This window comes from Staurois parvus, unplaced genomic scaffold (genome assembly GCF_062004578.1).
Source record: "Staurois parvus isolate SC_StPar_1 unplaced genomic scaffold, SC_StPar_1.0 ptg000473l, whole genome shotgun sequence".
In the NCBI taxonomy this organism is placed as follows: Eukaryota; Metazoa; Chordata; class Amphibia; order Anura; family Ranidae; genus Staurois; species Staurois parvus.
The window spans coordinates 2168298-2192617 of record NW_028318269.1 but is presented as its reverse complement, the minus strand read 5'-3'; the positions used below and the strand labels follow the sequence as shown (position 1 = coordinate 2192617).

Sequence of the window (24320 nt, the reverse complement as noted above, 5' to 3'; positions counted from 1 at the left end):
AGCAGTACTTCTGCTATAGAGCGGACGGCTCTCAGGTCTCACCCCCCAGCCTGTGATTCGAGAGTAAAAGGAGAAACAGCACACAGATGAGTTCACCTTCTTGTCACTCTGCTCTCCTATCAGCATGCATCTTTTAGCACACACGCACTGCAGCACAGTTGACCGGCAGCTTTTGCTGCTTCTATCTCTCACAGTCAGAGCTCTGCTGTACATGGTCTATAAGACCTGGTACCAGGTGAAATCCGGGTACTTACATAACATGTTGCAATAACAAAATACATTTAATTATGTATCATAAAATATCTGTATTCTGTGTCTTCCTGGAGTTCAGCTTCTAAGTGACAATTCATATTATGCAACAAGTTTGCACAAAGTAAGCAGTGAGTTCTCAAACTGATAATTCCTTCTGTTGTTACCATGGAAACAGGTAGGATATACAGAAGAGAGGTAATAATACGGCTCTCATTGTCATCCTACAGCCCATGCAGAGTTGGTGGGGTGATTATCAGCCATCAGCCTGCAACACTGGGCTGTTAAAAAACACCAAAGACTTCTTTGCAATTTTTAGTCTGTAATGAGACCAACATATTAAACAAAAAAGATTTGTTCTTTATTTTTAATCGCCATATAGTGATTAGTAGGAAAATTGTGCTTTTGTTCAACCATCATGTTGATAAATCTTGAAAATTTTGAATGAAAGCAAGTTTTGACTTATGAAACGCTGTATTTGAAATTAGCCTGTAGCTGGCGCAAGCATACATCCTTTATGGTTTGCAGAATCCCAGAAGAAGGCTATAATTGGAGCTGGAACATATCATTTGTATAGTTCTGAACTCCATGAAACAAAATCTCTACTACTTGTCTAGTCTACTAGACAAAGAAGTGCTATATACGAGTCTTCTATACACATCTAAGGATGGACTCCAGGAAGATATAAAAAAGAATGCATTTGTGTATTCATTAATGGATCCTTAAATGTGCTTTTTCTTGTTGAGCCCATAACTGAGGTCTCGAGGCTGTATAATAAAAAAAAAGAGAGAGTAATGCTGGTATTGCCAGCTCCATTTAGTGATCAAAATGTGGTAAAGTTTTCTAAAATACCTCAATGAGAAAATGAATTTAAGGTAATCATTCATGAAGTCATTACCCTGTGTAAGCTCTGACATCTCTGACACAGAGCTTACACATGGCTAGAGCTTTCAGTTCCAATGAACAGATGGCATGGCAGAGGAGCATGGGGAAAATGAGGATCAAATGGAAATGTTGGGGGAGGAGTTGTTTTTCAATAAACTTGTCTCTTTGCACTGAATGGGTAAATGAACTGTCTCTTTAACCCCTTTATGGCAGCAATATGCATATATGAGGCATGATCAGGAGCCCCTCCTTCCAGCCTCAGGCATTATGGCCCCTTTAAAGCACTGCTTCCTGTTGGCAAAAAAAGGGTTAGGTGTAAATACTGGGGCAACCTGTCATAAAATGTGATTTCTAAAAGGCTAGTTATGTAAAAACCATTAGGGCATGTTAAAATGGATGTGCAGCACTGTATGTTATGTAGAGGCAGTACTTTGTTGCATTTTTAATCTTTGTTCACACGGGCATACTTAAAGTGGAACTAAAGGGTTAATTCTCACCTTTCCAACGGTCCCTCTCTGGCACTGGCATCTTCTCCTCTGTGCTGGTTTTTGGGCCTTTTCATTGGCTGCCAAGGGATGACGTCACTCCTCTGCATGCGCAAGAGCTTGTCATTCTGGCACACAGGCCGCTGTAAGCTGAGCTGCACATGCGCAGCTCAGCTTACAGTCCAGGGATTGCTGTGAGCAGGCAGGCAAATATAGTTTATTGCCGAAGAGACATTGCATGTCTCTTACAAATTTAAAAGCCTGCTTGCTCATGTTACAGGATTATCGGTGATCTGAATGTGAGGTATGACAAAGATGCAACCTGCAGTATCTGTATCAAGAGGAGAAAAGAAAACACGTTGCTCACTTGCTCATTCTGAGTTTAATGTGACAAACAGAAATGGATCACATTATAGATATAATTGCTTCCAATAAAGTAGCAGCGCAGGCCACATGGAAAAGCGCATCAATTTGTGTTAGAGCATTACCGTTACTAACATATAAAATACTAAAGAGAGAAAGTGAATGTCAGAACAAACACAAAAGATAGCATATACCAAGTGTGACTAACCCGTATCAAGAGGAGAACAGAAAACATGTTGCTCACTTGCTTGTTCTGAGTTTAATGTGAGCTTATTGGTTGTTAGTCTCCTAAAGTCACACTACAAATCATTTGTGCTCCCTCTAGCTGCAGCCTAGTAATAGCATTACTGGGAGGTTTATTCATCTACTTGCTACACTCACAGCATATAACAGTGGAACTTTAGCTCTGCTTTACGCAAATGCCCATGCAAGGGCCACATTTCTCCCATTTGACAGCAGTGTGAGTGCGGGTTCATAACCCAGAATGTAGACAGGGTGGGGTTTATTTACTAAAGCTGGAGAGTCCAAAATCAGACTCCCTTCTGCATAGAAACCAATCAGCTTCCAGGTTTCATTGCCAAAGCTTCATTGAACAAGCTGAGGTTAGAAGCTGATTGGTTTCTATGCAGAAGGGAGTCTGATTTTGGACTCTCCAGCTTTAGTAAATAAACCCCGGTGTATCTGGGGCTATGCACCAACAAGGCTGTCAAACTGGGAACAGCAGCTATTGCATCTCAAATGAGATGAATCGGACTGCCTGCACGGGGATGCACGGAACAGCTGTTCATCCCTGTGTGGGGAAACACAGGGCCATTGCACAGGCAAACACTTACATACACCCATGGAAATGAGGGTCTGCACAGCGCCTACCACCACACATGCATGATATGAACAAAGAGCTTAGAAAACAATTGTTTCTCATGTGCCTTTGCAGCAAGTCTGCGGTGGTCTATGCAGATCAATACAGCTTAATGGGCATGGTTCGAATGAGCCCCTTTGGGGCCAGTTCACACCATGACACCATGTGTGTTTTTCTGCGATACACATGCAATCTGGGTGCAGTGTAATTTCAGCCCATTCAAAGAAATTCAGTTGGTCTTCCCCACCACATTCTGGTGTAAACTATCACATGCCCGGTTCAGTTTTAATTTCTCCTATGGAACCTCCAAAGATGCTACGTATGGCAGCTGTGTCTGTGGGGTAAAGAGTTAATCTTCCATTATTCTGAGTTTCTTTCTCCCTGGCACACCTCATATGACCTCCGAACATTCCACGCCAGGGTCAGCTCCAGACTTAACTCTCTTTCATCACCTCATCCCGTCTTGTTTTTCTCAGTTTAATATTCATGATACAGAATGTATCCCCTTTTCAACAACTCTCACTGTTCAGATTTGTTCTCCAGCCCCCTCCTCCATCTATCTGCCCTGAATCTCTCAGTCGCCAACAGCCCGTGTACCTGTCACTGGATGTGAGCCAGCTCCCAGCTGGTACCCCATTGCCCTACATGCTTGGAATACCTTCTTACTCTGTCAGAACTTGAGGTTGCTATCTTTGTCCTTATATTTAACTCCTCTCTTCTTCATAAAGGCTGGAGGAGAAAAAAAGTATATGTTCCTTAAAGTGGTTGTAAACCCTTTCATATACCCAGTGAAGTGACTAGCCTTTAGGTGATACACAGAGATGAAACAAATCCTCCTACATACATTGTACCTGTCTAACTGCAGTCTTATCTTCTCTATATCCATTCAAAGCTCTGAATTTATAAAGATTTTCTGACCCTTCAGATAAAAGGGGGCATGGAGTTGAAATTACACTGTGCAGATGCTCAATGAGGAGAGTTTTGAGAGCTGATTGGAGGGAAGAGACACACCCTCCTCCACACAGCACACAGGAACAGAGCTGAGGTTGTCAATCTGCTGGAGGTCCCTCCCTTGTCACCTTTTTTCTCTTGGTGTCAGGAAAGCTTGTCAGAAGTGACTCATGTGGATAGCAGAAGGAAGTAGCAGAAAGAAATGACACTTAGTCCTCTGGATTGAGACAAGTACACACTACAGAGGGATTTGCTTTGTTCATACTTCATGTCTGACGTTTGCAACCACTTTAAATGTGTCTACAGAAACAATCCTTTTTGTCTAGGGAAACAGATATGTTTTTCAGGTTTATGTTTCACTTGGTGTCAGGAAAACCTGTCAGAAGTGACTCGTGGATAGCAGAAGAAGGAAGTAGCAGAGAGAAATGACACTTAGTGCTCTGGATTGAGACAAGTACACACTATAGAGGGATTTGCTTTGTTCATATTTCATGTCTGAGGTTTGCAACCACTTTAAATGTGTCTACAGAAACAATCCTGTTTATCTAGGGAAACAGATATGTTTTTCAGGTTAATGTTTCTCTTGGTGTCAGGAAAACCTGTCAGAAGTGACTCGTGGATAGCAGAAGAAGGAAGTAGCAGAGAGAAATGATACTTAGTGCTCTGGAATGAGACAAGTACACACTACAGAGGGATATGCTTTGTTCATATTTCAAGTCTGAGGTTTGCAACCACTTTAAATGTGTCTACAGAAACAATCCTTTTTGTCTAGGGAAAGAGATATGTTTTTCAGGTTAATGTCTCCATATTACCCTGAAACCAAAAAGGAAATCCCCATTGCTACTCATGAACCCCAAAGTGCATTATTGGTACCAGTGTCATAGCTTGCCATCTGCTAACATTTTACTACATTTCCTTACTCAGATCTTCCTCCTACTCTAAATGATATGTGCATTTTATAGTTCTTATATACCAATATTTGCTATATTCTGTTGCCTATTGTCACCGTTCGCCCTCCTTTCAACCTTTCTTTTCTCATGTCAATTCTTCCTCCTCTCTCCGAGCCCGTTCTCTCCCAACTCTCCATCCTCCGTCCTTAATCTTCCTCTGCTCACCCCTCCCCGTTCCTTCTTTTCTTTCACTCTCTCAATTCTCCACCTTTTTATCCCTGTCGCCAGCTCAGCAAAGTTATAACCGGCCTGTTGTCTAAAGGATGGCTTTAAAGTCATGCCTGCCAATTAAAGAACAGTGCCCCAATTACATACATCAACCGGTCCATGCATTACCATGCCCATTAGTGTTAATCCAATACTTTCCTTATGTAAAATTGCAGAGTACATATTCTATTATGTTATTGTATGGGATTCTACGCAGCCCTCCCCTCTCTGAAAAAAGCTGGTTATCCAGCCCAAAGCATTGCACAGTCTGCCAATGTGTAATACATTGTTACAGTGAGGGATCCTGCTGTACCTGTTAGCAATTATACTATTCCATTGCTAACTCCTTGGCCAGAATGCAGGGATTACATTGGGTGCTTGCTATTTAACCCATTCAACACTGAACCAAATGCAAGAACATGCTGCAGGACATTAGGGCAGGAAGGGTTCATCTCGATTCAAGTAGCACAGCATACTCCTGACATTACCAGACGAATGCAGACGCCTAGAATCCATTTTTTTGTTGTTACACCTGCAGAGAGTTATATTAAATCACCAAAATCCATATTTAGTTGGGGGACTTCTTACGACCTTGGAAGTCTCCCTTTGCCTTGGAATAAGTCACTAGGTCAGAATATCCTGGCTAAAACCAGACATTTATGATAGTTATCCAGAAAACAGAATAGACCTGGCAGCAATAAATATGAGAAGAGAATTAAAGTCCAACTCTAGCCAAAAAGTTTTGATTAAGTTTTAGATAGGGTGGGAAGAGTGTAAAGCTGAACTCCGGGGAAAAAAAATGTTTTGGTCCATTTGTTGTGTAAAAATGAATTACCTCGAATCACGGGTGTCCCGCGTTTGGCTGTAGCTCCTTTCGGTAAAACTGTTTCTTTCATTCAGTCCCCCACAGTGCTGTAAGCACCGAACGTCCGGCGCTGAGACTTGTAGATCCAGCTGTACTACACCGATCATAGCAAGTTGCTCATTGTACACATCCTTCATTCAGAAAAGACTAGGTGTCTTCTTTTCACCAAATGCAAGGCTTTGCGTGTTTGGAGGAGAGGTGATCATGAGGATCCATCCACCCCTCCTTCAATTACAGAAAGCCTTGCATTCAGTTTAGATTTTCTGTGAACCATAGTTCTAAAAGTAAAACCTTTTGGCATTGCAGACTGAGTATAGGATGGTAAAATGTAGAGGACAGATTCAATAAAAACACGTCATGATGGTCAGCAGATCCAAAGACACTGCCAGTTGAGGTTACATGATAATATCAATTTTATCAGTGAAAGCTGCTCTTGGCCTTGCCCCCTCCTATTTCCTAAACCCCCTCTATAGGTCACTGGAGCCACCATTTATAATAATTGGTAGTCACTTAGGTGCCATTCCTTTTTGCCAGTTGGCTTAGAGTCTAGGGTACAGGTGTCTGACCATATAAACAGTCATTTGAAAGAATTCAGAGGATTAAAGTGTAGGTAAACTTAAATGTTTCTTTACAGCTTAGCCGGCATGGAGTGATCATGCTTACTACCCTTGAGGATCCCTTCAACTCAATAAGTCCAGTACACACATTTTTCAACAGTACTAGGCTCTGATGTTGGGGGGCCTTTTGAACCCCTGGAAAGACATTGGCTTTTGATTATATAGGAATCCTAACAAAAATAAAATCTGGACTTTATACATTCTGCTTTTAGCGCTTTCCTCCTTGCACACCCAGTCCCTACTCAAACTTTTAATTGCTGTCTGTTTTCTGTTTTGGGAGATTTCCTCTTCCCGTCTATTTCATGGGTGTAAGATAAAAAGGAAATAAGGGGACATTTCTCCAATGGGGACAGAAACATTAATTTAAAGAGTTTTTTATGAAGCGAGGAATGGTTAGCATATCTGTCACATTTGCACTGTTGTCTGTGCCATCACTGGGGAAATTTCCTAATAATTCCTGTCCAGGGAACACCAACAGAGCAAGAAGTGAAACTAAACCTCAGCAAAGGACCAGACAGCATTTATCACACAAGACGTGTTATAGAAGTTCTAACCCCCAACATTATAAAAAGAATGTTGTATCTGGAATTGAGCTTTAAAGTTTCTACTACTAATAAAAGACAAGGATATCTTTCACTCCGCCTATATACCGTAATGCAGCACAGAAAGATCTCCTTGTATAACACATATTGTTAATATTCTCTCACCAAGCGCTCCACATCTGCCTCCCCCCTCTGCCAATCCCTTCATTGGCTCCCGATTGCCCAACGCATCAAGTTCAAGCTGCTAACCCTGACCTACAAGGCCATTCACAATGCCGCCCCAAACTACATAACTGACCTGATACCCAAATACTACCCTACCCGTGCCCTCCGCTCCTCACAGGACCTCCTGCAGGACTTCTCTAGGACTTCCCCCATTCTCTGGAACTCCCTACCCCAATCTATCAGAATGTCACCTACCCTCCTCACCTTCAGGCGCACCCTGAAAACCCTCCTCTTCAGGGAAACCTATCCCAACCTCTCCTAACACCCGACCTCACCTAACAACTAACCTCCTCCACTCCACCCACCACTCCATCCCCCACAGCTATCTCCTCCTGTGCCACCTTCCCCTCCCTCCTAGATTGTAAGCTCGAAAGAGCAGGGCCCTCGAACCCCTCGTGTAGTGTATTGCTACTGTCTTGTCTCATGTTATGTCCCCCTTGCTACTGTACAGTGCTGAGCATACCCTTTGGCACTATATAAATACTGTATAATAATAATAATAATTCTGACTTACATATTAGTTACATTACTATGGGGGTCTATTTTTATATTTCAATATGTTTATTAAGGATTTTTAGAAACATTATACAAAAAGACGGGAAACACAACCCACCAACATGATGAGTTGTAGAACATCAAGCAATGAAGCAGTATATTCAAGTACAATGTGTAGCAACCCAACAACAAAATCGACCGATAATGTGTAATGAGAGGAATACACTGGTAGCACATTTTGATCGATTATGATCAATTTGCACCATAAACAGAGTGCTACAAATAATATCATTAAAATAGTAGACAAAAGTAGAGAGAACGAAAAGTAAGGAAAGAACTGAGGAAGAAAGGTAAATAATAAAACTGGGGTCTATTTTTAAAACATTTGTTGCACAAATATAAGAAGCATTCGTGCAAGCTGAACAAAATGTCACTGTATTTTTTGCAATATTTATTTATTTCAGGTACTTATATAGCGCTGTGAATTTATGCATCGCTTTACACATATATATATATTGAACATTCACATCAGTCCCTAACCCTCAAGGGGTGTACAATCTAAGGTCCGTAACTCACATTCATACATACACATATATATGTGTAAAGCGCTGTGTAAATTGACAGCGCTATATAAGTACCTAAAATAAATAAATAAATATTATGGCCAATTTTTAGAGAGGATAAAATTAACCTACCAGCATGTCTTTGGAAGGAAACCGGAGCACCCGGAGGAAACCCATGCAAGCACAGGGAGAAGATGCAAACTCCATGCAGGAGGCGCCATCGTCGGGAATCGAACCCATGACCCATTTACTGCAAGGCAGACATGCTAACCACTAAGCCACTGTGCCGCCCAATAGAAGAGTTCCTGTATTGTCAGCTCCATCTACTGGCCAAAATGCGGTATAGTTTTCTCCTCAAGGTATTTCAGAAAACTATCCTGCATTTTGGCCAGTAGATGGAGCTGACGATACACGCATTCATCTCTTAGAAAAATATGGGACATTTAGTTCAACTTGCACAAATAAATTTGCCATTCATGCAACAAATGTTTTATAAACAGATCCCTTTGTTTTTCCTGTTATGCTGCAAAGAAGAGGCCAACGTCAGTAAAATTCTAGTAAGTATATTCACAGTCCTCTATTACACCCACATTTAAGAAGCACAGTAAACCTTCCTACGACAGAGGGCATTGACATGTCTCACTTCCAACACAAACCCCCAATATAAAGGGTTCATTCCTCATTTTAGCCATAGGAATCATTCTTTTAAGCTGCTTGGCCAATTTTACAACCAGACGGTTTACAGCATAGACACAGATTGATATTATGCAGGCATTTATTCCAAGCTGAATACAGTTAGCTGTTCCAGGCTGCTTGGTCATTATCAGTACAGTGTATGGATACAAAGGATGCAATGACTCGGGCAGCACAGTCAGTGGTGTATTTAGGTTTTGTGTTGCCCTAGGCAACACAAAAATCATCTGCCCCCACAGACACCAACCAATACAACCCTCCCTTCTCCCTACCGTGGAGAGAGCCTGACATTTACCAACAACACCCCTGCCCCCCACCTGGGAGAGCCTTCCACTATCCCCCATCCCCCCGCAGCGTTAGAGAGACACTCATTTTCACAGCTCCGGACATCCCTGGGAATGTGAGCCAGGCTCTACATACCCCATCAAGCAGCCTGCAGCCTCTCTCTGATCCCACTTGGTTTCCATCATGCGCATGTCCCTTATTTCATCCCTTCTTCTGGAGGGAGGTGCTGCCCCCCTGAAAAATGCCACCCTAGGCAAGTGCCGTGTTTGCCTTGTGGTAAATATACCCCTAAGCACAGTGGCTAAATGGTTATCACTTCCACCTGGCAGTACTAGGGTCATTGGTTCAAATCCCAATCATGGCAACACCAGCCTAGAATTTGCATGTTCTCCCTGTGCCTGCATGGGTTTCTTCCAGGTACTCTGGTTTCCTCCCATACTCCAAAGACATGCTGGTAGGTTAGTTGGCTCCTGTCTAAATTGGCCCTAGTATGTGTATGTATGACTGTGAGTTAGTGACCTTAGATTGTACGCCCCTTGAGGGTTAGGGACTGATGTGAATGTACAATATATATGTAAATTGATGGTGCTATATAAGTACCTGTAATAAATAAATGACTTCTATGGAGTAGGGCTTGGGAACTAACATGAAAATATAGGTGGGCAGGTTATGGTGAGGTCTGTCAAAGGGAACCAAAAGGTTTCCACTGAACCAAGACAAAGCACAAGAGAACCTGGTAAACCACCAGTGGCCCCAAATTCAAGCTATGCCCACAGTATGAATAAATCAATATACAGTATACTAAGATTCAAGTACTGCTCAGTTATCTGTCCATTAATTCTTATATTTAATTTCCAATCAATACTTAATAATCCAATGAATTTGCGGTAGTTTAAACAGATTTATTTTAAAAATCAACCCAGTACTTACTCGGGCTGGTCACATCGTTGCTGAATTTACGTAGTCGTCCACTTGTTGTCCTTGTGACACCTAAAGGAACAAAGTCATTTAACAGATTATAAAATGCTGCGCTATCGTAAGTGCTAAAATATATTATGACTTCTTAACTTAAAGCCCAACTGAAAAGGTTTACAGTTTATTTTCTTCACAAAGCAGGTTGCCCCCCACATGCATTCTTTGGAAAGGGACTATTGCTGTCTGTGTGGAGGTCGTTGTCTCTCTGCAGAGGTCCAGCACATCCCTTTGCTGATTTAGAGCTACAGCTCTCCAATCAGTAAAAAGCCTAGGCTTTGCTGATTGCAGAGGTTTACTGTAGGTCTAACTTAGCAAGTGACATCATGGACCTCTGCAGAGAGGCCACTGCTTCCCCACAGACAGCAAAAATCCTTCTCTACAGCATGCTGGCATGAAACAGGCTTGTCTACTCAGGTTGACAACAAACTATTAATCCTCATGAAAATGATAAAATAAAGCGAACGCTAAATCTGAATGATAGAGTAAGCAGCTGAACACACTAAAAGGTAAACCACAATACCTCTAAACAACAAAAAATAAATATTGGTGCAGCGCTGAACATTTAAACAAAAGACCTGCTACTTACAAAGATAACCTGAACAAAGATTGACAATTTTGTCACGAGTGGGTGGCAAATATTTACTGTAAAGGGCAACACCTGAGAGTGCCTGGCCTTCACCAGAGCTCCTGATGGTGAAGATGGAGTTGTGCAGCTTGTAGTCTCTCACTTGTGACACAAAAATGATGGACAGTGGATCTAATAGGATTGAATGTTTCAATACTATGGTTAGTCAGCACGTTGGGTGTTGGGATTAGCGCAATGTGGTGATCAGGGAGATCAGGTTGGCACTCTCCACACTGACGTTTCATTACTAAGTCGTCTAGATCTCCAGAGGGCTCAACGGATATACGTGGCGTCACATGTACTCTCCCACCTTAGTTACGTTCTTTCCTGTCTCATCTTGCAGCCCAGTTGTTGTCTTTCAGTTTAATAAAAATCTAAATGTTACTTGCTTCTGCTGAATTTACTAAGCTTTTTTTCTACTTCATTTGTGAAGCTGCAACCCAGTTTTGTAAAGATAAAAAAAACACTTGAAGATCTGTGCTCAGGAGTGTTTGGCCACAGAAACCAAGCAGTTAATTACCCTCCTTATCTCCTAACTTAAATTCATATTTTGCTCCCTACTCTGATGCCTGTGTAACTAACACTGTCTGCCTTTGTATATTGCCATGGTCTTGCTACCAAAATCAGAGGTGACAATATGAATGAGTGACAGCTAACACTAACAGCAAGTTTTATCAATGAACAATGTGATATCTACCTAGTAAAACACATGGTGGTATGTAAGAATGAGAAGCACTGTGAATAGTGGTGGAGGCCTTAACCCCTTCCTGCCGACGTCACACAAATATGCGGCCTCACAGAACTGGGCTTTTTTCTGTGGGGCAGCATATTTGCATACCTGTCTTTGTGCTGGGAGCGTGCCGCATATCGCGCTCCCAGCACAAAGACCGGGGTGTCACTGAGAGCCCTGGGTTTCGTTCTAACGATCGGGACCCGGGACTCCCAATTCCGGGTCACATGATCGCTGTGATAGCCTCTGACTGGCTATCACAGTGATCAGTCACTGTGAAGCCCGCTCCCCTTGTTTTTTTTTTCTCTCTGATTGGAGGAGAGAGATACATTGTATCTCTCTATCTCCTTGTAGAGAGAACAAAAAAAACTCCTAGATTGTAAGCTCCAAGGAGCAGGGCCCTCTAATCCCTCTTGTATTGAACTGTATTGTTACTGTATTGTCTCCCACTATAATGTAAAGCGCTGAGCAAACCGTTGACGCTATATAAATCCTGTATAATAATATCTCCTAGATTGTAAGCTCGAAAGAGCAGGGCCCTCAATCCCCTCATGTTTTGCATTGTATTGGTATTGTTCTGTCACATGTTCTGTCCCGCTTTGTAATGTACAGCGCTGAGCGAACCATTGGTGCTTTATAAATACTGTATAATAATAATAATAACTGTAGGAAAAAAAAAAAAGATAAATATTAAAAAAAGAAAAGAAAAAAATAAAGAAAAAATGTCTAGATCAAGGTTTGATCTAGTTCAGTGCCAGGGTTAGTGTTTGGGTCAAGGTCAGGGTCAAAGGTCAAGATCAAAGGTCAGGATTTTTTTTTATTGGTATCAGTGTCAGTGTGTTTTAGGTAACAAACAAAAAAAAATAAATGCGCATTATTGTTTCTGCGCTGTAGTACAGGTACAAACAACAAATAACATACATATATATGGTATCGCTGCAATCATCGAGAGCTGGAAAATGTATTTTGGGCTGTTCTTTGGTGGTAGGTTATGGTAGTAACAAGAAACACACAGCTAAATTAAAAAAATGATTTTTTTTTACTATTTTGGGCCAGTTTTCCTTTGTTAATAAAAAAGAAATCAGGAGATATCCATTACCATTTACCACCAAAAAAAACAGGTATAATTCACCTGGATGTACAAAGTAGTTGTGATGATATGTACGGTTTTACTAACACATGTCAACATTGTAAACTTTTACTAAGGCTTCAAGATTTGTTTTACCCTTAGGTGTGAAGGGGTTAAACAGCAATGCAGCATGGAGATGTGTTTAGCTCTTTATATACCCAGAAATGGATGAATATATACCCTTGCAATGCTGTTATATGGGGGGTTATATTTTGTGACACCCCCCTCCTAGCTAGCTGGGGAAGGCCAAGAAAAGAGACTGAATTGCAGCAAATTAAATGGAATAGCACACAACTGTGCCAAGCAAAATACAAAAACTTTGTAAATATCCAGTGTCAAATTAATCGCATTAATCTAAGTTAGATCCAAACCTGGCAAATTAAAGTGGAACTAAACTGTATTTGAGCCTCCTTTTGATTTTACAAGATTGCTGCAGTGTACTCACAGAATGTTTCAGATTGCTAAGGGAGTACTCGTCATACCTGGTGACTTTAATAATATTTTATATACTGCTCTAGATAGGTTAGGGGGCACTTGTTCCCCGTCTACTGCATTGGGAGATTGGGCAGACAGCTATAAATTGATCAAAATATGGAGCTGGAGACACCCTGATATTCAGTGTCAAAAGATTCTGTCCAGGCACAACATGTTCTTTACCAAATTGAACACATTGAGTAGAGTTTTGGATACTCATTATTTACCTGAAACAATCTCTGGCCATGCCCCTTTGGCGTTACAACTTCAGGTGACACCCCTCCACCCCTTCCCTATGGCCTGCATACTTGGCGTATGAACCCTTTTTGGCTTTCAGGCTTCTATAGTCCTATATAAATGATGTGATGAGATGAAACTTTATTGGCAGAAAAATGATCAGAAGGTCTCTGAAAGTGTCAAATGGGATGCCTTTAAGGCAGTTATGAGAGGTTCTTACATGACATGACCTTAAACAGGCTAGCAATTACAAATTGTCTATCCTTTCGCAAACCGTCTCTGATTTGGAATCCCAATATACCTCTGATTCCACCCCTTCACATTACCCACAGTGGCAAGCTGCACAAAGATCATATGCCTTAGCACTCACTGATAAGACATGGAAAAGCTTGCTTTATCAGCATACAACATATTTTTGGAAAAGGGGACAAGAACGGCAAATTATTGGCTTATCTGGATAAACCTGTTCATGAATTCTTCACTATCCACAGAATATTTGATTACTGGTATTGGTGTTCTTCAGACGTCCTCTAATCACATTTTAGAAGCCCTTTTGCAATTCTCTACTGAATTGTATACTTCCCGAACCTATTATACATTAGGGCGTCCAACCCAGATATATCTCCCCTCTCTATCATTACCGGACAAAGAATATCTGGACAGCCCTATCACTACGGTGGAAATTGAAAAAACACTAGGGCATTTTCTAAACATAAAACCCCAGGACTGGATGGAGTGCCAATTGAGTGGTATATAGCTCATAAGGAGTATTTAGTGCCCCACTTATACATCCTTTATAAATCTATTTTGGAAGCAAAAGCCCTACCGGCTTCTATGTTGGAGGCAGTAATTGCACTGATTCCGCCCAATATCTTTGATCAACACTGATTTTAAAATCCTCTCCAAAATCATTGCCACTCTATTAAACTCTATTGTATCCTCCCTGGTAAAATCGGGCCAGACTTGTTTTATTCCTGGTAAATCCACCCAAATAATCTGTGGAAGCTGTTCACTACTTTGCAGGTACCCAATCCCTCGAGTGTCTCTAGAGTCCTGATGGCCTTAGATACTCACAAGGTGTTCGACACCATAGAATGGCCATATGTATTACAGGTGCTGTGGACATTTGGGGTCAGAGACACTTTTATTACATGAGTGAAGATCTTATACACTCAACCCCAGGCACATGTAAGGATTAAAGATTGTATCTCTTCTCCCTTCCCTATACAGAGGGGCTCTCGGCAGGGGTGTCCGCTCTCACCCCTGCTGTTCGCCCTCGCTATTGAACCTTTGGCAGAGATTCTCCTTACTTCCCCTTTGATAAGAGGTATCCTGGTGGGCCCATTGAAGGCAAGAGTGTTCTTATACACGGACAATATGCTGTTGTATCTTTCTGATCTACAGTGTAGCTTTCCGGTGGTATTGGATTTAGTCCAGCATTTCGGTTCAAGGTCAACTGGACAAAGTCCTGTATTTTACCCATAGATGTAGACCTTCCCCATTTACCACTATCTTGCCCATTGCAGGGCTCTTCTAAGTTCAAGTATTTGGGTATAGAGGTCCGGTTACCATTATCTCAGTTTTATCAGAATAACTTGTTATTATGTATCTCCTTTTTCTGCAAGACATCACAATGGGGTACACTCCCTCTTAGCCTGATGGGCTGTGTAAGCGTATTTAAAATGTTTTTTTTTTAGCCAAATTTCTTTATATTCTTGCTAACACTCCACTTTATACTTCAAAAAAAATATTTCAAGAAGCTGATTCGATCCCTTCCACCTTCCTTTGGTATCTTAAGGGGCCCAGAATCTCCTTGGAAACGCTTCAACTTCCTATCTCCAAAGAAAGTTTAGCACTCCCCAACCTCTGATTTTATTATTATGCTGCTCAGTTGGTCTATGTATTGGTGGTTGTTCCCACAACTTATCAATGCAGCTACTGCAGTGGAGGCTGCTACAGTCTCTTCGTATGAAACTAGCCAATCTCATATATAGATGATCCCTCAATACTACCAGTGACTATTAAAACTTCTCTGCGGATCTATATTCAATGTCTGACCTTACTGGCTGAAGTAAATCATATCTCCTCTTTCAATTAGCCCCTTTGTTGTAATCCTAGTTTACCTAATTTCCTTGATTTGCCTGGTGGTTTGCTGTGGGCAATACGTGGCTTGGTGTATTTACACCAACTATACCAGGGGTTACCTTTAAGCACTTCTCACAGTTGCAACAGGAGAATCCCTGCTGGGTGGCATTTCAGATAACTACAGCTTAGACACGTGGCAGAGGCACAGTTAGGACTTCGAAATGTACGTCTATGTAACTCCAAACTAGAACGCGTACTCCTCCAACCAAACCATACACGGCTTATTACTACATTCTATATGCTTCTCATAGATAGGCCATCACCGCAGTTCCTTAAAGTACAGTCGAGGTGCTTGACGGATATTCCTGACCTCTCTCCTGAGAACTGGCAGGAGATATTTAACTCATACCCTTGCATGGTTATATCTTTTGGGGACAAACTTATCCAATTGCGGTACTTAAATAGAACATACTATATGCCACTGATTATTTTGCAAAAATGTGACACCCCTCTATGCCATAAATCAACAAAGAGACTGGAGACATCCTGCACATGGTTTGGGCCTGCAATAAGGTTAGACCAATTTGGTCATCATTTACCGCATTTCTTGCTCATAGGTTTTATTTTCCTAATGTGTGTAGCCCTAAATGCTGTCTGCTGAGCATTACAACTGGTGCTATACTGACCATGTGCGTTACCACATCTGCTATTTCATCATTAGAACAGAGAGCAAACGTGAAATTGTGCTAGATCTCTACAATATTGTCAAAACGGCAACCTTTGAGCTGGATCTTCATCTTCGGGCAGAGGGCATTTCTGCGGGTTGAGCTCGCTGAAGGTCTTCCTGATCTCTTGTCATCTTCCAGTGCTGTTCTTCCACTCTTGAAGCACGTGTGCCACTCAAAACACCTCAAATGACTCATTGCAGCATCACCGTAAACTTGTCAAATCATATTAAATGTCTCTGTGGCAAATTTGCCTGGTTTCATGCAGAATTTCTCATTTGCTCTTTGTTCTAACTTGCTGTCCATGACATAGCAGCCGTGGTAATGCACGTGGCCACAATAGCACCAGTTGCACAGCTCCTGATGTACACAGGATGATGTCTTTTGGCACACTGACTTATGAAGGTTGGTGCTCCCTTTGACTGTGCCTGCAGCCTTGTGCTGTCATCTGTTAGTATGTTACAAAACTAGTCTCAAAACCTTTTGATACCACCTCGTAAATCCTGTATGATAATAATAATAATAAAAAAGATACACTATATTGCCAAAAATATTTAGTCGTCTGCCTTTACACACACATAAACTTTAATGACATCCCGGTCTTAGTCTGTAGAGTTCGATATTGAGTTGGTCCACCCTTTTCAGCTATAACAGCTTCAACTCTTCTGGGAAGGCTGTCCACAAGGTTTGGCAGTGTCTATGGGAATGTTTGACCATTCTTACAGAAGTGCATTTGTGTGGTCAGGCACTGATGTCAGACAAGAAGTCCTGGCTCACAGTCTCCGCTCTAATTCATCCCAAAGGTGTTCTGTCGGGTTGAGGTCAGGACTCTGTGCAGCCCAGTCAAGTTCCTCCACTCCAAACTCGCTCATCCATGTCTTTATGGACCTTGCTTTGTGCACTGGTGCACAGTCATGTTGGAACAGGAAGGGGCCATCCCCAAACTGTTCCCACAAAGTTGGGAGCATGAAATAGGCCAAAATGTCTTGGTATGCTGACACCTTAAGAGTTCCCTTCACTGGAACTAAGGGGCCAAGCCCAACCCCTGAAAAACAACCCCACACTATAATCCTCCTCCACCAAACTTTACACTTGGCACAGTGCAGTCAGGCAAGTACCGTTCTCCTGGCAACTGCCAAACCTAGACACGTCCATCGGATTGCCAGACAGAGAGGCATGGTTCCTCACTCCACAGAATTCGTCTCCTCTGCTCTAGAGTCCAGTGGCGGCATGCTTTACATCACTTCATTCGACGCTTTTCATTGCACTTGGTGATGTAAGGCTTGGATGCAGCTGCTTGACCATGTAAACCCATTCCATGAAGCTCTCTACGCACTGTTGTGCTAATCTGAAGGCCACACGAAGTTTGGAGCTCTTTAGCTATTGACTCTGCAGACAGTTGGCGCTTCTGAGCACTCTGTGCACATCAGCATGCACTGACCTCACTCTGTAATTTTAAGTGGCTGAGTTGCTGTTGTTCCCAGTTGCTTCCACTTTGTTATAATACCACTAACAGTTGACCGTGGAATATTTAGTAGCAAGGAAATGTCACGGATGGACTTATTGTACAGGTGACAACCTATCACGTTACTACGCTTGAATTCACTGAGCTCCTGAGAGCGACCCATTCTTTCACAAATGTTTGTAGAAGCAGTCTGCATGCCTAGGTGCTTGATTTATACACCTGTGGCCATGGAGATGATTGGAACACCGGAATCCAATAATTTGGAGGGCTGGCCCAATACTTTTGGCAATATAGTGTATGTGGCATCACGGGAATGGGCCTTCTTTTGAGGTGCCACATATATGCTCTCAGCTCCTGGTTTCCTACTAACAATGTTTAGCTTGGGTGAAAAAATCAAAATGTGCACCATTGCTTCTTTGTTCTACTGCAGGTACAAAGATCAAATAATATACACATATGTGATATGGCTGCGAAATGTCAGGAGTAGAAAAATGTATTTCAGGGTTTTTTTTTTGTGGTGGCCATGGTAGTAGCAAAAATATATATCACTGATTTTTAAAAATTAGATTTTTTTACTATTTTGGGCCAGTTTTCTTTTGATAATAAATAAAAAAACTGGAGCTATCCATTACCATTTATCAACAAATGAAAGCCCAATATGTCCTGATAAATAAGATATAATTCACCTGGGCACACTAAAGAGTTAATTTATTAAAGTCAAATAGAATGTGCACTTTGGAAGTGCAGTTGCACTCTGCAGGGGCATTTGCTCCAGAGGTAATTAAAAGAGGCTTATTTTTACTAAGAATACCCAATCACATGTACCACGTCTGAATTCGCTGAATTCCTGAGAGCGACCCATTCTTTCACAAATGTTTGTAGAAGCAGTCTGCATGCCTAGGTGCTTGATTTTATACACCTGTGGCCATGGAGGTGAGTGGAACATCTGAATCCAATGATTTGGAGGGATGTCCCAATATTTTTTAGCAATATAGTGTATATCCCCACAGGGAGATTCCCCCACTTCCTGTCCTGGTGATACCAAGACAGGAAGTGGAGGGAAGTCTTCTGTAATGATATAACCCTGTTTGATGTTCTAGTTATGTCCCAATACTTTTGGCAATATAGTGTTTGTTGGTATAATTTAAGCATACATTCACTTGTGTACATTTGATTTACGCATCTTATAGTCTCACAATTTTGTGAAAGCTGTTGCTGCCTCTATTTGCATTGCTATTTCCATGCTAGAATTCATTATATGTGAATGTCCTTTTGTTTGTTTGTACTCAATATTTCCAATAAAACCAAGTTTATAAAAAAAAACTGCATCTGAGCACTACAAACTGAAAATTCTATTTAATTAACCTTTAATAATCCAAGTAAATCCATCTACCTAACCATGTCTGCATGCTTTATTTTGTTGAGAAACCAATTTTAAAAACTCATCCCTAGCATTTGTAGCTGTGGCCATCTTGAGTGAGGGCATACAATGTAGCATTTCCTTCCTGGAATCCATCTACTCTTAGCTCAGGCATGCAGGCAGGAGGGTGTGCTTAGCTGAGAAAGACCATCCTCCCCTCCTCCAGATGAAAGACAAGAAAATGACCATGAAGTCACATGGGATGTTTGACATCATTTTGGCCTAGGCCAAAAACCAGGAAGCAATGAAGAAAGTTTTTAAAGTGTAAATGAGTATATATGATATAGTGTCTTCCTATAGGTTTACTGATGCTAGCTTGGCTTTAATCTACTCATCTATGATTGTGTGTATGTATAAATTTCAATAAAGATACAGAACTTTTCTATTGCTCCAAAATAGTCTTCTGATGACACCTAGTGGTCTTCTTGTAAACCACAACATTATGTAATTGTAAAAAAACACATTAATATACACTGTATTACTTTACTTTTATAAAACAAATTATCCCCATTGTGTACAGTATGTGTATGTGACTGTGTTGGGCACATATAGAGTAGGTTTCTTAGGGGGCACCAAAAAAAAATATGAATAACAAAACATATCTATAAAGAGCTGTGGAAACAAATTGTATTTAAATCTGGCATTTAAATGTGATAAATGATATCAATGAACAATGTTCAGTTGAAGTGATCAAACTGAAATTCTGATGTATTTAACCACTTGAGAACCAGCCTGTAATACCCCTTCATTTTTCAGTTTTCAGCACTGCAATAGATTGACTGACAATTACTTCCTTAGGCAATGCTGTACCCAAATGAGTTTTATGTCATTTTTTGAGACAGACAGAGCTTTCATTTCATTTAGTGTTTAATAACTGTTGGGTTTTTTATTTTTAATATAAAAATAAAAGATAAAAAGACCAAACATTTTGAAAAAATCTGTTTCCCTTATTTTCTGTCAAATTAAAAATGCTGTTGTAGTACAAAACCCCTTTTTTTTGAATGTAGGCACCCCAAGGTGACATTTTTTACCGTAATTGAAGGGTTAAACATGAAGCTTGTGATTGGTGCTCCAAATACCATAATGTATAGGCCATGCAGAGAGGAAGTGAAAGCGTTAATATACTGGTCACATGCAGTGGCAGGATGGAGATAATATGTATCAGAGATGGGGGTGGGGACATGAAAGGGTTAATAAAACACAGTCTTTGTGTCAGTGAAACCAAATGAATGGATCTACAGCTGCTGATTCATTAATTCTATCACCATTTACAATTACATACAATCTCTCATCTTCCAATGTTGTACGGGGAAGGGGAGAGATCAACACTGTAAACAGTATGTGATCACAGTGATGACCTATCACAGCAATCGCTCAGATCGGATGGGTACAGTGTATCTGTGTCAAAAGACAGCTGGGCACACAGCGACCACCTGGTGGATCTACTGTACGTTGGATAGTTATACAGGATCATTCCTAAATGGAACTGGGTAAATAAAGGGCAGTTGAAAAATATACTGAACCCAAAAAAGAAAAGGTTTGCTATGCTAAAGAGAACATCTACAAGTGCTAATTGTGCTTCATCAGTTCCCCTTTGTCTTGAGTTTCTCCTGCCGTGCACTTTCTGGTATGCCTAGGCACTCCGGTACCCACAACCTCATACATGTGTATCTGCAGTATGAGATTTAGGGCCCTGCTACCTCTATTGCTAGTTTCTGAAGATTTGGTGATTACTGTGGTGATTATTGTTCTACTTTCAGAGGCAAAAACCTACCTATACCAAGATGGCTGCCTACACACAGAGACATGATGCAGAAAAAGGCTTGAAAAGTCTGGAATATTACAGGTACTTATATAGAGCCATCAATTTATGCAGCATTTACATATATATTGTATATTAATTTCAGTCCCTGCCCTCAAAACTTACAACCTAATGTCCCTAGCTCACATTTATTCATAACCATACTAGGCCAATGTACCTACCAGCATGTCTTTGGAGTGTGGTATTAAACCACTGCACCTGGAGGAAACCCACAAAGGTACAGGGAACAAACAAACTTCAGGCAGGTAGTGCCATAGTTGGGATTCGAACTGACGATCCTAGTGCTGCTGTCCTCAAAGCCAATGTGTGGCTATCCTCAACTATTCATGATGGAGCTGAGTCTCTGCAGGATCAGTCTACTGTTTCACACCCGGGTCCCATTTCTGGTTCCTGTTCATCTTCACATTCACTTTAGGATCCCTCAGTAATGTATCCTAGCATCCACATGTTTAGACACTCTCACATTCTCCCTGATGGTTCTTAGTGAGAAGGGCAGTGGGACATTTCCTCTAAGGACATGTCTATCAAAATTATTTAAAGTGAAACTAAAGCCTGCAAATACTAACCTCCACTCCAGCGATGTGGAGTCCATGTGCTCCCTTTCTTGTGCCAACATTTTCTCCCTGGCCTTTCCTGGGTGCTGGGTCTCTGGCCATCTTGATTGGGTGGCGCAGGAAGACGCAAGTCTCGGGTATGCACATGAAAGTTCCTTCATCCTAGAACCCAATAGTTGCATACACAGCTCAGCGCGTAATAAAAAAAAGTATTTTGTTCTAGAGTTCCACTTTACATCTGATTACTGGATTTGAGATTTGCCTGAGCAAAGACCTCCTAAGCTCCTTTCACGTGGGTGGCCAGGAGACATTTTTACTGCCCTCAGGCCGCCCACCTTCAAGCAGACATGGTGCTGCTTGGTTGAGTACATCTTGACATGGCCATGATGCTTTGCAACAATTTTATGAGACATGTCTAGATAACAGATGGCACTTCCAAACTCGCCCACGTAAGTGAACTTGACTAAGCCGCAGCCATGCACTTAGCTCAAAGTTGTGACTCGTTCCCACGATGCAAAATCACCATTCACCTGTTGCAACCTTTCCAAGGGCCACAACCAAGTAACTGAGGGCCGCAACCTGAGAGCCTTTCATACCAAGGCCCATCATCTCATGCCAGGTTCTCTGGTGAACACTGAACGGTTCCCTAAACACTGTGCCTCGGTCCTCTTGAGGACCTACGTCTGGTGAAGAAAGTCCACTCCCTCCATGACAAATCTCCTTTTTCATGCACTGCCTCCAGAGTTTTGATCTTTTGCTGTACTTAAATGAGCCAAAAGAAGATTTATGACTGGCTGGTATGAGTTACTACACTTTGTTCATGCTCATTTCATCTTGTATGGACAATGAAATCAGCACAAGAGTGTGTACTGACACCATCATTGGGAAGTGACAAATGATTCCATACCATGACCCTTCCAAAGCCTTGTGAAAACCTGACAAAAAGAGTAACTGCTCTTGTTGCCTGCAGCAACTAGTGAAATGTTTCTGTTCTTCAAGAAGTGTTTGAAGGAAAACATCAAAAGCCCACAGCCCTCAGCTCATGAAATTCCATAGGAAACAAGCTTAAGTCCCCCATGTCTTATCTGAGATCAGCTGTGCTTAGACTGCTTGCTACAAGGAGAGGTGCTGCCATAAATAACTACTATCCACCTCTGTGAGTGTTTATGGCAGCACCCTAGTAACCTCCACTCTGTCTCAGCTCAGCGGATTACAGATAAAGGCTGCGGATGACTTTGGGTGGCATTTCACCAATTGTTTAAATGCTTACCCATTGGAGAGAACAGAGAAGGACAATGGCCCTGCAGTAACTGGCAGTGCTCTGAGCAGGGGCGGACTGACCATTTGGAAACTTAGGCACTGCCCGAGGGCCCGGGGTCAGTAGGGGGCCCCAAGAGATGCCCCTGGTACCTTTTTCATAGGCTTATTTGAGTTTGGGCAAGGACACAGGGGCCCCATGATCCCCTATTGCCCGGGGGCCCCATGAGGTGTCAGTCCGCCCCTGGCTCTGAGATACAAAATGCACAGTGGAGCACAGTGACAAAAATATTTTTTGGCAGTGTTGCTTATGCAGTACATGCCAGTGTATCATTCAGCCAGCCATGCAATGGGGTTGATTTACTAAAGGCAAATAGACTATGCACTCTTCAAGTCAGTTGCACTCATTTTCCCCAATGCTTAGTGAATGTGGTGAAGCTCTGTTGATTACCATTTCCAATCATGTGCAAGTAAAAATACAGGTTTTTTTATTTTCCTTGCACCTGATTGGATATTCTTTACCAAGTGAAGCTTCACCAAGGCAAATAAGCTCTGGGGAAAATGAGTGCAACTGCACTTGCAGAATGGACAATCTATTAACCTTTAGCAAATCCAAGGTTCAAGCACTGTGGTATGTAAAATAAAAATAAAAAATGAAAAATAATATTATTATTATACAGGATTTATATAGCAGCAACAGTTTGCTCAGCGATTTACAATATAACGGGAGACAATACAGCAACAGTACAGTGCAATACAAGAGGGTTAGGAGGGCTCTGCTCCTTGGAGCTCACAATCTAGGACGGAATATTAAACTCAGAAAACAGCACAGTGGCTAAATGGTTAGCACTTCCGCCTGGCAGTACTAGGGTTGCAGTTCAAATCCCAACCATGGCACCTGCTCCTTGGAGCTTACAATCTAAGAGTTGTGAAGGTTTTTTTCAGGTTTTGCAAACAGAAAATACACATTTAAAAAAAGTTAATGATAACCCCCAAACATATATTTTCTGCAAGTAAAGGAATAAAACAGCGATAGTTGCCATTTTTTATGCCACTCAATATTAGCGCACGTTTATCAAATATTCAGTATAAAATACACTAAAGTTAATTTTAGGGCACACAAATACAATATATTACTCAAGTTATTATGAAATATAAAAGATGAGGTTGTAGCAAGTGAACAGATACTTAACATGTTGAACCTTAAAATTGCATATGCCTGTGAAATGGCAACAAATCAGTACCAAAGTTGCCCTTTGGTGATGCTTTTAAAATCTTTACAGGTTATCAGTTTAGAGATACCTGTGAATGATGACCCTAGAACACGGGTGTCAAACTGGCGGCCTTCCAGCTGTTGCCAAACTACAAGTCCCATGAGGCATTGCAAGACTGACAGTTACAAGCATGACTCCCAAAGACAGAGGCATGATGGGACTTGTAGTTTCGCAACAGCTGGAGGGCAGCCAGTTTGACACCCCTGCCCTAGAATTATTGCCCTCACTCCAACATTCTCAGTTATGTAACATGTACAGCACAATTGTGGTTTTCATACGTAGGCATAAGCGAGTGTGTTCATGTTTTTGTGTGT

General features: G+C 41.6%; 1 protein-coding gene across 1 annotated transcript in view; it reads right to left on the bottom strand.

The window, feature by feature from the left end:
• Nucleotides 1–24320, bottom strand: part of LOC149452426 (septin-9-like) — a 443799-nt gene that overhangs the window by 338376 nt on the left and 81103 nt on the right. Inside the window, exon 2 of the mRNA XM_089689406.1 lies at nucleotides 10165–10224. Within this exon, the coding sequence (XP_089545532.1) occupies nucleotides 10165–10224 (60 nt within the window). The remainder of the gene's footprint in view (nucleotides 1–10164; nucleotides 10225–24320) is intronic.